This window comes from Hippoglossus stenolepis, chromosome 7 (genome assembly GCF_022539355.2).
Source record: "Hippoglossus stenolepis isolate QCI-W04-F060 chromosome 7, HSTE1.2, whole genome shotgun sequence".
Lineage (NCBI taxonomy): Eukaryota > Metazoa > Chordata > Actinopteri > Pleuronectiformes > Pleuronectidae > Hippoglossus > Hippoglossus stenolepis.
Window position 1 is genome coordinate 24,584,031 of NC_061489.1, and position 16,870 is coordinate 24,600,900.

The 16,870-nt window shown below is 45.2% G+C and overlaps 1 protein-coding gene across 1 annotated transcript in view; it reads left to right on the forward strand.

Moving 5' to 3' along the window:
* spata5 (spermatogenesis associated 5) overlaps positions 1-16,870 on the forward strand; it is a 97,645-nt gene that overhangs the window by 16,791 nt on the left and 63,984 nt on the right. Inside the window, exons 12-16 of the mRNA XM_035161052.2 lie at positions 1,494-1,648; positions 7,753-7,962; positions 11,461-11,514; positions 11,827-11,906; positions 15,466-15,592. Of these exons, the coding sequence (XP_035016943.2) occupies positions 1,494-1,648; positions 7,753-7,962; positions 11,461-11,514; positions 11,827-11,906; positions 15,466-15,592 (626 nt within the window). The remainder of the gene's footprint in view (positions 1-1,493; positions 1,649-7,752; positions 7,963-11,460; positions 11,515-11,826; positions 11,907-15,465; positions 15,593-16,870) is intronic.

Genomic DNA, 16,870 nt, shown 5'->3' on the forward strand with positions numbered 1-16,870 from the left:
GCAACCAGACCCACCTGCAGACCCTGTTCTGTAATGTAAAGGGGAGAAAATTGCAAACAGAAAACGAATCCGTGTGCACAGATTCCTGTGATTAACAGCATATTCCGATGAATAATACAAATTCAGAACAACATCCTTAGTAGTACATCAACACATATTCCAGAGTTTGCTTTTGACATATGAAGAACATCTTGATCAGCGTCTTCTTCATGCACGGCTTCTCGTTTTCATCCTCGGACAAATAGGACGAAGATTATCTTTCACCGCAATTTCGATGTTAATCTGTGGAATATGTCACAAACAGACAAATAGATATCTGCAACACATCCTGCATTTTGGTTTCACAAGGTTTTTATTGTTGTTGCAGCACCGTAAGATGCACGGCCTCATACCGTAGTGTGCAGATACTTTTATATACATTTTATTTGATTTGAAGAAACACAGTAGTCACACCAAACACCTCACGCACTCGCTCCGCAGCACAGACACGCTTCCTGTGCAAACAACAGACGCATGTGAGATGCAGCAGATCAGCAACGCAGCCGCCGACAAATCCTCGTTGTGACTTTTCACTATTGTTGTTTCTAGTTTGTGGTATTTTTCTGTAACCAAGCAACCGACTGCAGAGAAGAGCATCTGCTTCCTGGTTACATTCACACAAATGCCCAATGTGTGTGAGCGGCGTTCGTCTGAATGTAGCCTTAGAAGTTCTTTAAGTTCTCTCATCCCGAGGTGTGTGCAGCACTTTGTGTCTGCACTCATTCATCACCTCAGCACATTGCAGGTCGGTCTGTGCCCGGGAGTTCATCTCCTTCAGGTCAACCTGCGAGTCACTCTCAAACAAAGGCTCATTCTTGATTTTGACACGCCAGTGTTTGTTTTGCCATGTTCTTTTTGTTCAAACGCAGAAATCTCCCAAACCGAAAGGCATTCAAAACCTTAAGCGCTTCAATTACACTTCCCTTCCTCTCGGCCCACTCTCTTTTCTCTCCGATAATGCCGGCCCAATTATTTTCGCCTTCAGAAAGGAATTAGTGTTCATTTTGAGATTTGGGTTCGCGAGGCATGTATCAACTCAGCGTGTACAAGCCTGAATGCTTTGAGTACAGAGTTGGACTGAGTGCAAGTGGGTTTGGAATAAAAAAAAATGAAAAACCACCTCCAAGCCACAACAACACTGGCGATGCTTCTCTAGGCAAACAAACACAACTTTCACGTCCCTTTTTTATGCCTCAAATCACAGCCCTTTGTTTTCTATGTGATTCACCTCTTCTGTCACAGCGTCTTGTGGTTGGATCACTTCTGAAACAAGCTTTTTTTATATAAACTCTGTTATAACTGACTTCTTTTCATCCCTGTTGTCTTGTTGTTTTTGGAGTGAAACAGATTTTCTGAACTTTTGCCTCCTCGCACACAGCAGCTCTGTGGATTTTGTTTTTCCCTTTCCTCTGATCCACTGAGATTTCTAACATGTGTGAACTCTCTGTCTGCAGGTTTACATGCACTGAGACGAGCACTGGGAGGTTCCCACCAACCATCAGACCAGCAGCTGATGGGGACGGTGACCGTCACACTGCAGGACCTCCAGTGGGCCATGTCCGCCGTGAAGCCCAGCGCCATGAGGGAGGTTTCTATAGACGTGCCCAAGGTAAACTCCCTCTGTACCTCTGCTTTATGCATCCTCACACCATCTCTTAATGTTTTAGAAAAACCATCAACTTTTAAACAATCCACCGATATGAGCCCATCACAGACACATTGGTATACTCTCCACATCGGTCAACTCTCTAATACAAATCGAGCTTTTGGCTTCAGAACATGTCAGAGTAAAAACATGCAGACCTGGTTCCTGTGGTCAGAATGCTGGTGAGGTTTCTGACGTCCTGCAATCGATACCGGACCCTTGGAAAAGTCGTTCAAGGAGCAAAAGAAAAAAGACGTAATCTAGAAGAAAGGGATGCTTTCCAGGCCCAGAAAAAGACGGATATGGTTCTGAAATCTTGCCCGAGTTTGTCTGCGTGTTCGCCAAGAGGCCCGAGAGAAAAGCAACCGGTCGAAAGATGTGAGTAAACAAGTAGGAAAAAGTTTAGTAGCACCTCTCTAGAAAAGACAACACAATTAAACATCTGAAACATTTCCAGAGAGCAGCGTCCAAGTCGGAGAAGTTTATTAGCACCTTTTTTAGAAAAAGACATAACAAAGAGCAATAAAAGATGCAGATCCTCCATCTGAGCAGCGTCCAAACAAAACACACATTCACTTTGAAGTTCTCCTCATGTGAAAACCTCCGAGTCTCACTGATGATATAAAGCTGCAGCGTCTAATAAAACATCCGAATTTAATGAGGAGTCCATGTAAAGAAATCAAAAAGTTTGTGTTTCATAAGACATTTTAGAGGACTTGGTCAAAGACTTGGCAACGGCGCCCCGAACCACAAGTGACCAATACATGGAGTTTGGAAGTTGGTCCCCCGCTGCAGAACAAACAAGAGACAGAGGAAAGAACATGTGGTTACGTTTCGACTGCGACACGTCGTAGACGACTCAGGAGAAAATCATGCGAGTCGAGAAAGAAAATCATTAAGAGGCACATGGATCGTGGAGACCCTCCCTTCACATGCCTGCCGAGTTTATAGCATCATCTTTAATGACACCATCTGCATTGGATCCCATGTTTGTAATCAGCATTAGTCGTGTCCCAGCTGCAGTCAGACTCTTGCGTTGCCTCGGGAGGAAGCAGACTGGTTCGGATTAGGCTGCCTTTTTTTTTAATTAAAGCACAAAACAAACAGAATCGTCACTTATCACCACAAGAAAAACGAAAAAGCTCATCACCCTGTTTTTCGCTCTAACGTTCGCAAAATCCCCGAAACCCTCTTCGGACCGCTGACCACGGAATCACCCGCACTTAAAAATTAGGGGTCAGGCTGAGGAGGAGTGGAAATGACCCCGTGGCCATGTTACCCTCCGCTGCAACGGAGATGAATCACTTTGCTCTCAGCGAACGCAGGGAGAACGAGCGGAGCGAGGGATGATGGTGGGGTTCGGTGGGATGAGAGGACAGTGGTGAGACTCCAGGATGTTTTGGAGTTTGCATGTGTAAGACATAACGGACAGGAAGAGGGCTAACATCATCCTCCACCGGTAATTGAAAGCAGATTGGGTCGCTGATGGCTCCTGCCAGCAACCAAAATAAAAAAGAGAGAAAGAGGAGAAGAAGAAGAAGAAGAAGAAGAAACGTCCTTCCTATCCCTTCACCCCCACCCGCCTGCCCTGCCTCCCCCCCCTCTCTCGCTCTGCAGCGCTCTGCACTGAGCTCACCCGGAGACGTTCAGTCCTTGCGGCCGGTTCCTGGAAACAAGAGACAGGAGTGAGTTTGAGTTTGGAATTTTTTTTTTTTTTTTTTTCCCCTAGCACAGCTCAGCTGAAAGGCCAGCCGCAGAGCCCCGGACTTGATTATATCCACATGAGTGCAAACATTTGTTTCTAATCCATTTTATATAAGAAACTTCCAGTGGTGCCGGATGAATACACGCCTCGAGTTCCTCGGAAACATTCTCAGATCACGTATCTGGAGATTTGAGTTCTGCACGTTGCGGCTCTTTCGATTTACGTTGTATTTACATGTAAATAAATTCCAAAGTTCACTCTTAATCCTTTGCTTGTTTTGCGACAAGAAACTCTTCCTCTCTTTGACATTTCTCTTGTTTAACCAGCATTGCTTCTTCTTTTTTTTTTTTTCATTTTTAAATAATCATCCTCCACCGTGCAGTCTGGCTTTAATATTTTCATTTGGCAGCTGTATAACAAGCCCATTTATTCCTCCTTTTAAAACGTACTCCTCGTCTCCCTCGAGTTTCTGTGTCTGAGAAGTCCCCCGCACCCTCCTCTCCACCCCATCAAAGGGCCAGAGCCTGAGAGGCCCCTTGTAAAGTTCAGAAAACAACAGTAAAAGATAATAACTGGGTCTCGTACAGAAAGGACGGGAGGGAGGGAGGCGGAAAAAAACACAGCACGGAGGTGTGAGTCAAAACATTGGCTTCTAATTCCACAGACGCTCGTGACAAAAGCGCCTTTCAATTAATCTGACTCCGTATTGTGATTTTCTCACAATGACTCCATCGAGTCTGCAACAGGAACAGGGGAGGGGTGAGAGTTTGCGGAGTCGCGTTGCACATCTGGCTCCTCGATGGACGGAGGCTCGTGATTGATTTGCACTCGGGATGATTGGCAGGTCGGAAGGATGTTGTCACTAAACCCGGAGGCTGGAGGCCTTTAAATCCCCTAACCTGCTAAATCTGGTTCAGATAGCAGGGTTGAGTTGCACGTCGCTCTTAAAGCGCTTCTTTAATTTACGTCCTTTGTGCCTGAGGGGCTGACTTTACTTGGCTTTCTGATATTATACACCGTGAAATGATAGGAATTTGTCCACTGCATTGTCTCACGCCTCCTCGCCACATAAAGACAAGGTGTCATGTCACAAATCCAGAAGTGTTTACTGACGTGCGGTCGACCTGACGCACACATCGCATGTGAAAACTGGAGATGAACTGTTACACCCATGAGGACGTAGATTATCAGTTGTCAGGTTGTTTTATCCTGTTGATTACAGACAATGTACGACTTTATTTACTAGAATCAAACTGAGGATCTTTGAAAATCGCTGGAGTGTCAAAGTATAACACGATAGAAATGTTATCGCTGTGAATTTTATGCATTTTTTACTGTTTTCAGACATTTTACCAGGGGGCTTGCAGGAAACGTTGTGGAAGATGTCCGGAGCAACTGTCTCGGACATTTGCTTTTTCAGACTAAATCCCCTCTGGAAAGTTTCAGGAAAATGTCCAGACTTCAGTGTCTGAAAGCACGAGAGACGATAATGGTTCATTAGTCAGGTTCTAATCACTGCTGCCCAGACTCTGCCTCCAAAAGTCAAACAGTGCAAGTTGGCCGCGCTCGTGTCCAGGATACTTTGGCTTCATTTCTGTTGGACAGGAGAAAGTGGGGAAGTGTCGTCCATCTTCATATAAAGTCTGTGGTTCAGACACTAAACTTCTTTGGCACAATGTCCTCCTCTGTGTCTGTTCTTTTCCATGTTTCTTCGTTTATCTCTTTTCCCAGTCTCCTCCCGCTCACCTGTTTCCTCCATCTCTCTCTCTCTCTGTCCATAAGCCTGTTTTACTGTTGCTTTTATCTCACTCCACTCTTTATTTCATTTCATTCCTCTCCGGGCCCTCAAATGAGCGTTCTGGTTCGCTTGTCTGCTTCCGTCCTGCAGTATCTCCTCATCTCTGCAACACTCCTCTTTCTCTCTCTCCCTTCCTCTCCTCCCCTCCATCTGTCCTTTCCCCCTCTCTCACTCGGCGCTGTCCATAAATTGTACGGTATTTACAGTATGTGGCCAGACGCCAGGTTTCCATTAGGTGCTTCGTACCCCGGAGACGGCGCCGGTGGCCTGGGATGTGTTACCTCTGGACGGAGAGTGGAGGAAGGGAGGGAGGTGAGGGAGGGCGAGGGGGGTTGAGCGAGCGAGCATGTGAAAGAGAGTGAAGAGAGAGAGGTAAGGAGCAGTATTTAAGGGGGAGAGAGCAGGATGGTGTGATAGTGAGGGAGTCAAGTGGGAGAGAGAAGAAAGAAAAGGAAGTGTGGTAGAGATGAGACGGATAAGAAACTAGAAGGAAGGAACGAGGTGAACACACGAAGCTACTGTCAGTAACCTGGTGGCTTTTTACTGTCACTTGAATCGTGTCTCACATTCACCTAAACCCAAATCTGCATGTCTTTGCGCAGTGGGAGGAAGTCGGAGTCGAGAGAAAACAGACACAGAGACACGGGTAGAACGTGCAAACTGCACCCTAACCCTGAAACTATCATTTCAAAGAATAGTTTCACCAATTCAGCTTCACACTGCTTCATCCTTTCAAACGATCGAAACTGACGCAGTAGAACCAGAGATGTGTCTACATTACCCACAAAGCAATTCAACTGTGTATGATTGGCAGCAGCTAGCGGAGCCTCGAGCAGAGACGAGCAAAAGCTACAGATGTCTCGTAAACTTTCTAACTTCCTGTCCCCCAGATTGTTTTTTGTCTTTGTTTTCAAACTTGTATCTTTCGGCTTTATTAAACTAACCAAGAATAAATAAAGTAAAATAAAACAATCAGCTCAGTTTAGGGGAGAACTTTGATCATTGACCTGCTGCATCTACACACAGATGTTACAGTAACCAGACTACATGTGAACATATTGTGCAACGTCCTATGTTTCTCCCTCTCACCGGGTTTCGCGTGTGCATGTAAATGTAATCAGAGCTGCAGCCAAGTGTGTGGAGAAAGAGTGCAGAGGACTGAGATAAGACAGAGGAGGAAACACACAGAGAGATAGGGAGAAAGAGCAGATATGAAGGTAGATAAAAAGAAGAGATAAAGGTGACATGCAGGGAGAAGGATGGTGAAGTTATAGAGGAGGAGGAAAAGAGGGATGGAGGGATTAGAGCTGAGAAAGTGAGGGTAGAGAGGTTGGGCAATGAAGAAAGAGACAGGAAGGATGAGAGAGAGGATTTGGATGAGTTTCTCCTCCTTATCTGCTTTATCTCCTCCGGTTCTTCGCTGCCGGACTCTCTCTCTCTCTCCCCCCTCTCCTCCCTCCCCTCCCTCCCTCCATCTGTCAGACAGACAGCTATTGGCCGCAGCCCTCTGTTGTTGTTCCCATTCGTCCAGCGTCTCCCCCGGTTCAACCCGAGCCCCCGGTTCCTCCGTCTCATCCCAAATATGCTTTTAAATTTCCCCTCTCGGCTCCGTCTCTCCCAGCCGACCCCCGTCATCAGTCTGGAAGAACTCGCCGTTCTTTTCTGGGGTCGGTCAGAAAGCTCGAGCGGCGGGTTACATGAGAACGTCTCTGACATCAGCGCGCAATCAGAGTTTGTTTGGTCTGTTGCATTCAAGGTTGGCGATGCGTTCGCGTGTAAGCCGCCGCAGATTAGACGTTGTATGATATTTCAGAAGAACGGGAATCGGAGCAGTATATTAGACCCATGGTGATTATTTATTAGAACTCTGGCCCACTTCTATTATATATGATGCATGATGCATTTTGATTGATTACATATATTTGACTGCATTCTAACCGGGTCGCTCTTTCCTTCTGCCTCTGTTAAAGGTTCAGTGTGGAAGATTTAGGCCGCCATGTTTTTGACAGTAGCCCAAACTGGACAAACTAAACTCCTTTTGAGTTTTTAGGACAACTGAAGCTACCACAGGTTCTCCTTCATGTTTGGAAGGGGAGGGTGAGGTGAGGGGTGTTCAGCTGCAACATGCAACCTCACCACTAGGTGTCACTACATTCTACACACTGAACCTTTAATGCCTTTTATTCTTTTTTTAATTTCAATAAAAACATCTTGTGTTCAGCATCTCCAGACGCGGCTCCACCTGTTCACATATGACCTGTGACCCCACTCGTCACCCACGATTAAACACACACAGTCACTCGGATTAAATGGGTCACAGCCTCCTTGTCCTCCGTGTTGTGGTGGTTGTCAGTTGTCACAGCGCCTGTGCTCCTGCAGCTCCCTTTACAATTTAGATGTACTGGCTAGTTTGGTGTTGGTAGTGACGGTTATCTGAGGGGAAGTGGTGTCGTAGGCTTCCACAATATGTTACATGAGAAGCTCAATATTTCATCTGCATCGTGTCCCCCAACGTTTCCTGATTCCCTGAACGTTCCCTGATTCCCCCCGGCTTCCTCCCTGCAGGTGCGCTGGTCCGATGTCGGTGGGATGGAGGAGGTGAAGCTGAAGCTGAAGCAGGCCGTTGACTGGCCCCTGAGGCACCCCGAGGCCTTCACCCGCATGGGCATCCAACCACCCAAAGGAGTCCTGCTCTACGGGCCCCCGGGCTGCTCCAAGACCATGATCGCCAAGGCCCTGGCAAATGAAAGTGGGCTCAACTTCCTGGCAATTAAAGTGAGTAATAATTCCATTTCATCAGCGTTTCCTTTGTCTCGAGAAGATTATGAAAAAGATTTAGATTTTTGGATCAGTGGATGATTAGTTCAAATCAGAGAAGGTTAAAGGAGCAAAAGGTTTTGTGTTTCCCAACCTTTTGATACACATGTGAACAAATAATGTCTTACAGGTGTGGCCCTTCTTATCGTACTCTTGGCTGAGCGATCTGGCAGAAGGCTGCATATGACTCAGTGAGAAACACAGAGTGAGGGAATGGAGCTGCTCCAAAAGCTCACTCAAAAAGAGAAATGACAAGACTTCAACTGACTTACTGCAGGTTTAGTGATCGCCAAGACGTTCAGAGCAGGTTTTTCAGAAGTGAAGCCATCGGCTTGATGGTGGATGATTTGTTGAAGCGGTTGTGCAACTTGCATTTCCATTTGTTTGTTTTGCTAATAATCATGTGCAAACCAAAAAGATGGTTCCAGTGAGTTCAGGGATTTTCAGTTTCGTTGTTTTTCTGTAATCTTACTTGCCTGAAAACCAAGTTCTTTATATTTGGTTGTATTTGTGTTTTCTTTTTTATTTATAGTTATTTATAATAAGATTTATGGTTTAAAAAAACAAGCCTCAATTCCATTTAGATTAGATTAGATTAGATTAGATTCAACTTTATTGTCATTGCACAGAGTACAAGTACTGAGGCAACGAAATGCATTTCTTCATCATAAGGGTTTAATAACGGCATCTTAGAAATTGTTGTGTAATTTTCTTTTAACATATACATCAACTGCTACATCCGTATCTGATATACAGGTATTGGCTGCCTTCACACATAGAAGAGATAATCATCGACATACGGTTAATTAAAAACACTGTGACCGTGACCCACGCCATTACCTCCATACTTCCACATTGTGCTCACTGCTTCCTTTGTTGGCTCCGAACTTTGCCGTTCAGTTTGATTCGATGGTAACTCCGAGGCTACTGGGCTGAGAGGTGTTTCCTTGATGACCCGAAGGCGGTCCGTCTGCCCAGCTTCCTCCGCAGAGAGCGTCTTTGTCTGACCTTCGACCCCATGTTTGTCCCTTCTCATTCATCACTCCATCCTCCCTGCCCCCCCCCTCACAACCACCCATCGAGGCCTGGTTGACAGAGATTGATTGATCAGCTTGTTGAATTGTTGATCAGTGGATATTTTTGAAGAGGGGTCACGGCGTGAGACCGAAAGCTGCGACAGAAGCTCTCAACTCTGGACATTAAGTCGTCAGCTGCTGGTTGGATTGTTGTTTTTGTTTGTTTGTCAACTTTGACCTAATTCAAATTGATCTTACTGCCACTCACAAGAGCTTAAACCTTAATCCTACAATTTGTTCAAGTTTACTAATCCTACATTGTGGGGATCAAGTCATGGGCCATTAGATTTCAGAGGTAATACAATCAACATCACCAGTTTATTAGTTTTTATCGACTTTACTAGACTATTTAGATTCATCCTTTTGCTTAAATTCCTGGATTTCCCCTTAACCTGCATCTGTACCTAAATTGAATGGGTTGTTCTGAAACCCATTAAATGTATTCTATTATATGTATGGTGCTGTTAAGTCGGTTTTATATAATCCTGCTAAACAAATACACAAACCAACTGGAAAAGCCCCTGGAGGCATCCTCTTGTTTTCAAGTGAGAGCTGTACAATGACCAAGACGTGTCACACAAGCGTATTAACGGAAAGCACAAGCGACACAACACAACCACAAAAGCCACACATCGGTAACACAAGCGCAACAGAAGGTGGCGACAATGGGTGTTGACATTGAAACGTGCAATTATGATCATCGTGTGACTGACAAATAAACAAATGTTATGAAGCTAGCCGCGCAGTGACAGTAGCATTAACGCTCTAACGCTTTAACTTCAATTGTCAAGTCTGGAGGTAGCAAAGGCGTTTCAAATATGAATCAAAGGATGAGTCGGGATCAAAGATAACGAGATGCCATCATTAGATTAGATATCATTAGATGCAGAATTATAATTAAAATGCATCTTTGAGGTGTTTAGGTCATTCAGGTCCTTAAAACACGCCTGGAGTTAGGTTAGCTGCTGCCGTTCATCTGATCTCATAGCTAAGTATAACTGGGTATTGTATATTATGATATTAAAGTTGATTTTATGACAAGTTGTAATCTGCACACAGCTGTTCTTCACTGTTTATCCACATCTACATTGATATGTGTGTCTGTTGTGGTTGTGTTTCAGTTGTTGTGGCTTTTGCATTCGTGTTTTCCGTCAGTGTGCTTGTGTGAAACGTCTCAGGCCATCCCTAAAACATCAAATATCACAAATGTGCAGCAGCTGAGATAAATGTTTTTCATTTTTCCCGTTGGTGTGAGAGACAGGATCATTGTTGGTGGATTATGATTGAAAGGAGTTGTTCCACAGTCTCAGCTGCAGGTCTGAAGTCGTCATGACGAGAATCTCTATAGAAAAAGGTTAAAAAACATCCTGTCTCTTCCTGCTGAAAGCTGCTCTCCAGCATCTGCAATAACAGTATCAGGTTTTTCCAGTGCAGCGGTTGCTTTGACATAGATATGTTATCCAGATTTAAATGTGGATACTTTAAAGCTCAGCCTGTTTCCTCTGTGTGAAAAAGCCCTATTATCATCTTGTCAATTTCAGTTTCCTCCCATTGCAGCCACTGAAACGCACTCACATCCGCACACGGACACGTGCACGCACACACACACCGGCCGCGCTCCTCGCATCGCTGCGACGTCAATGGCTTTAAACTCGTCATGTCCAACCTTTGACTGTGCGGCAGGGAGAGGAACCCGGGATTAATGAGTCAACCTCCACACTTACAGCAGGAGACAAAAGGGCTGGGAGTTAAGTGTCGTCTCCCCCGTCAGCCCAGAGGTGTTGAAAGGGTGGATTGCTCGGGAGGAAGTTCTTCTGAGGGTTGAGTGGATGTTTATCTGCTTCTGAGCAAAGGGAGAAGAGACGGAGGGAAAGACTGCAGAGTTAAAAGAAGGAGAGGTTCAGTTAGAAGAAGTAGGAACAGGAGTAAAATAACGATGAATAAAGCAGTTCTGACGATAACCTGAAGCACAAGTGCTTTCATGATGTTATGAGTGGTTTTCCATCCGCGCTGAAATGTATTTAAACTTTGTCCCTTGCACCTCAGCTTTATGAAACATAAAATAAAAATTTGATGATCGAAAAGTTTGTTTCTATTGAAGACACATATGCACTGTTTATTCCCAACTGAATCCACATAATCTCAATTACATATGGTGGTAAATTCTATAAGTTTCTATCCCTATTTGTTAGGATGAAGCAGCTGAAAAAAGCCCATGAAACCACATTTAATTTAGCGAGATCCGGATTTCAGTCCACGAGGGATATTAATGTGAAACAGGGACATTATATTGTGTTGTTTGACACCAAGTGAAACATTTCAAGTCGTCACAGTGTGAAATCACAGACTCAGTCTCACCACAATCAAACTTTTCTTCCAGGGGCCAGAACTACTGAGCAAGTATGTCGGAGAGTCTGAAAGAGCCGTGAGGGAGGTGGGTATTTTTACCTCCATTTTCCTGTTTGATGAAATCACATGGTTTACAGTAGTTTGTCCACTGCCCCCTACGTCAGGGGAAGTTACGCAAATGGACGTTCTTTCCTGGTGACCACACCGAAGTCCTAAAGCTGCGGTGCCCTGTGTATTTTTAGTTGTTGATATAATGAACGGATGCAATGCATGACATTAATGAGGGCTGTATTTCCTGTGTATGTTTGCACACACTTCTATCCCAGAGTGATTCACCGGCTCAGTTAAAGATTTGTCCTGTTTTCCTCTCGTCTATTGTTGCTGACGCTGCTCGCAGGTGTTTCGGAAGGCGAGGGCCGTCGCTCCCTCCATCGTCTTCTTCGACGAGATCGACGCTCTGGCCAGCGAAAGGGGAAGGTACGCCACGCTCTTTGTCTTCACGCCACAGACAGAGGCCTACAATTAGAATGAAAAGACGTTTAGAGACGACAGAAATAATGCGGAGGGGCAGTTCCTTCCCACATGATAAACATGCATTTCCTCCCTCATAGTTCCTCGGGAGATTGTTCTCTGTTCACCGCAGCTACTGTCCAGCGTCGACTATTTTCAGCGCTGTGGTCTCTCATTGTCCAGCGATGACAAATGCACAGTCATCGCTGCGGTCTGCTCTAATTTACCGGCCGTGGCCTCTGTCCCCGCATGTCTCACAAAGATTCACTTATGAATGGACGGAGCAAACATCCCGAAAAGTCTGCATGACTGCACTATCAAAGCCGGCCACTCGGTTCCCATGGTGTCCTCTTGGACGTTCGCGGCCTTTCACTGCTGGCGAACACAGAACACAGTCTTGTCTGCAGGCGCTTTAGTGGGATGGCACCGGGAACATCTGTGGCTTAAAGGAAAGGGGACGGGGGGGCGGATAGAGGACACAGATCGGAGGCACACAAACACTTCATTGTGCCCTTCCACGGCAGATGGGGAAGGCCAAATATGCAGCGTGCTTCCTGGTAAACCAGTCGATGAAACTAAACGTTGCAGCGGGGAGCACAGAGAGGCCAGCGGGTCGTCCTTATAACTTTTCTATGTGGCTCCTGCACTCGGTTGATTTAATGCCACAAAGCATCAGAGACGTGACAAGTTTAGACTTTTTCTTTTTAAAGTGAGTTCAAAACCTGGGAAACAGTTTGTGTTGAAGACAAAAGTTATTGGATTTGTAATCATCTAACTTTTATGCACCATTGCATCTCGTGTTTTCTCCCGAGAATCACCAACATTCATTACATTTGAAATTTTATATGATGCACAGCATCTTATAATATAATAATTACAAACTTTATTTATATAAAACCTTCCTGACATTGTTAAGTTCTTAAGAAAAAGAAGTGAAAACAAAAAAATGTACAAACCAGATAAGGGAGTTGACTAAAAGGAAACAGGCCGCATTAGGGATAAAGCTGTAAAAATGACTAAAAGAAATAAAAAACATTTAAATATATGCAAATCAATTTACAAGTACTGAACCTGGTGCTATTATCATCACTTACTGTCAGCGATATTAAAATATTGATGTTATTGTGGCTTCAACTTTACAATAACATCACCACAACTAGTACAGCTGATTAAAATGAAGTAAAAGTATTTTTCACATAGTAGAAGAATAAGGATTGTTTCACGTGTTTCTGTGATGAGAATCAAATCCGAGTTCCTGCGGTGGAAACATGGCTGACGTCTCAGTTCCACTTCCTCTAGTGAACCATCTTCATTCTGTCACATTTCTCTTCTTTTGTGTCTCACTCCTCGATCTTCTCCAGAGAAACATGAAACACCGATGTTTTCTGCAGTCTAGACTAATTTCCAGTGTATTTCAGCTTGTCGTCATCAATCAGTTTTCCTGGCAGTTGAACTTTACAGTACGACCGAGCTACCGCCTCCTTATCTTGATGCTCAGCCGACTCTGACCCCGTCGCAGCTGCAGCCCGGGCTCGCTTAATAACGCAGCGCGGCATGAGCGTTTGTCATCTCGCCGTGATGGACGTGGGGCTGGACCCGTGCCTCCGGGCCTCTCGCCGCTTTAAGGAACATGCACTTAGCGCTGATCTGTAAAGGATATTTATTGGTCCTCGCTTCCTGCCATGTTTAATCAATGAAGTGGCTCACGCACGCCGGCAAGAATTCAAAACTGTTGACACAAGCAGACGGCCTCGGCTGTATTACGCATGTTTTTTTCTTTTCCCCTCTCGAGGCAGGAGATGAGAAGCACCTGTAAATCTGTCAGCCGAGCTGCCACGAGTCCGAACTGGAGGAATGAAATGAGGAAGACAGACAGAAGTCAGGGAGGGAGAGAGAGAGAGAGAGAATGGAGGGATAGGCAGATACAAACAAAACTTGGAAGAAGAGAAGAATAGTTTTGGGATTAGAGGAAGAATTTCGGCTTTGTGCAGGATTGACCCTGAACTCTCGAAAGAAAAATCTAATTCTAAGAGACAAAGAGAGAGAAACGTTTCAATCAAAAGGCAGAAATATATCTATAGAAGGAAAGACATACAGAAAATGGGGGTTTTCACATTTTCCCCAAACTTTGACTTTCACATATTGAAGGATATATTCTCAATCACCAGCTGTCTCCTTTAAGAAATTCATCAGTGTTCGACAGTGCGTTGGTTATTTTCCATAGCGCGGAGCAGACAGCCAACCTCCCCAGCTCTCTCACACACACACACACACACACACACACACACACACACACACACACACACACACACACACACACACACACACACACAGTCTCTGTTGACAGGGCCAGCGGAAGTGCCAGACGACATTAGCAGAGACAAGGCTGCAGAGGAACACAAAGGAGCTCTGTCACTGAGATATGAAGGGGAAGAGGGGAGGAGGAGGAGGAGGAGGGGGGAGGTAGAGGGAGAGAAAGTTTGGGTGAGGAGGGGAGATAGTGGAGAGAAGTGGAAAGAGGGAAGCGGGATTAGGGAGGATGGTGGTGGTGAATTGGAAGAGAGAGAATGGAGTAAAACTGGTGAAAGAAAGTCAGAGGGAGAGATGAAAAGAGAAAGATTGAGAGACGGAGGAAGAAGATGAGGGAAGGTGGGATGAGGAGAGATGAAGAGGAGGAGGAGGAGTGATAAGATGCTTTCAGACATACACTGAACTCCGGATATTCTGCTGAAATGTTCTGGTGGGAACTCAAATGTCTGAGTCAGTTGATCTGCCAGCCCCCCCTTTTAAATACAGCAGCGAAATGTCCGGAAAATTCCCAGCATGCAAGTTGATGACGTTTCTAACATGTAGCGGATGCAAAACTAAAAAAATGATAAGAATACTAATGATGAGGATGAATAAAAGCTTTGTCAACATTTGCTAAAAACTTCTGTGCTAATCTGCTATTAAAGGTGTTAGATTCTGGTCCTGGTCGATTTGACGGTGCTCCAGCAGCCTCCACTGGTGGAAGGTTTCAAACCAGTTTCTAATGGCGATCATATTGGCCACATAGACTCAGGGCTAAAAGTGATTCACCTCATTGTAATAACGAAGACTTGAGAAGATGAAACCGTCGCCTGACACTCATCAACTCATGATCGAACATTTTACATAATGTGAACTAATGTTTCCAAACTTTGGCAGAACTTGCAGGGACGTCCTGCTTTTCAGTTGGACGTCATCTACACATCGATTTTACTGCCAAAGATGAAGAACTGTGCTAATGACAGAAGCTGCTAACAGAGATTCAAACAGAGTGTTAAAAACTCCACGACTGCGGTTTAAGGCCTTTTGTTGAATTGGACTCCTGAAGTTCCACACCGCTGCATATTTGTTCCATTTATCATCCATCACGGTTTCATTTCCATCATCACTTTCCACCATTATTCATTGTTATATATTTATTTTTACATATTTCTTCATTCGTCATTTATCTTTTCCCCACGTTCTATCATCTCTCTTCTGCTCTCGTCCACCTCTCCAGCTCCTCGGGCTCCGGCGGTGTCGGCGACCGGGTCCTGGCTCAGCTCCTGACAGAGATGGACGGCATCGAGCAGCTCCGAGACGTCACCGTGCTGGCCGCCACCAACCGGCCCGACATGATCGATAAGGTAAACAGACGCCGGCTCTCTGTCTTTAGACGTCCTTCCTCCTCTTTGGTCTGTAATTGATAAGGTTAGGGGAGATGACGTGCGTGTCTCCCCTGTCGCCTCCTCTCCCTCCCTGCCTCTGTTGCGGGTGATTGATAAGGTTAAAGGTCGCTCGCTCCGGCCTTTCCTCTTTGACTCTCTCCTGGCTGCTTCGAGGATGTCACTGTTTTAGGGCATCTGACTTTGATGCTAGAATAACTTTTACACCATTTGTAGAAATCCGGCTTAGAGTGATTTATTGTGCGCTGGATCTTGTACTCCTTGTCCTTGTACTCCTCAAATGTGTGGTTCATAATGAAAAACACCCACTTTTCAGGTGGGGGCTGTGGTTTGCACCGTCCCCTCACAGCAGCAAGGTTATTAGTTTGAGTCCTAGTTCATCCCAGACCTTTCAGGTGTGGAGTTTGCATGTTCTCCCGTTTTCTCCGGGTTCTTCGGCTTCCTCCCGAAGTCCAAAGACAAACGATTTGGTTACTTTGAGACTTTAAATTGTCCGCAGGTGTGAATCTGAGTGTGAATGGTTGTTTGTCTCTATGTTGGCCCCTGCGATTGGCTGGCGACGTGTCCAGGGTGAACCCCGCCTCTCACCTAATGCCAGCTGGGATTATCCGGTCCCAACCCCCCCATGACCCCTTCAGAGGATAAACTGAAGCATGGATGGATGTAATCACTCAATAGAATACCTATGTTTTCTTCTTATGCAGAAATCCAGCTAGGCAGATTGTTCAAGTGAATCCATCCTGCTTTGACTGGAATGAGACTTTTGTTCTTTAACTACCTTCACAAACTCTAAACTACCATTGGATTTCAATGGCTGCCTCCATTTTTGGACTAAACTCTCTCATTCAACCTATCTGTCCTCTAAAGGTGTCTGATGTTTTTCCAGCAAGATCCATGAATTATTCTCTGGGAAATTGGTGAAAATGCCAAAAAAATCTCCCCCTTTATCAACCGATAAATGATATGAGCTCTGTTAAATGAGCCTGAAGCTGCACCAATGCAAACCAACACCAGAGTCATGGTGTCAGCTCTGACTCGGCCCATTTAAAACATCTGTCTCCTCTTCCTTTCTTCGCCGCCTCCAGTCTGAGAAAAGGGGGATCTTACTATCAGTCTCTTTCTTCCTCCGCGCTCCGTCCATTTTCAATTTTTTTCCTACCCTTTTATCTTCCTCTCTTCCTCTCCCCATCCACAAAAGCTTTCTTTGGTCTCTTATCCTCCCATCTCCGTTCTAATGAA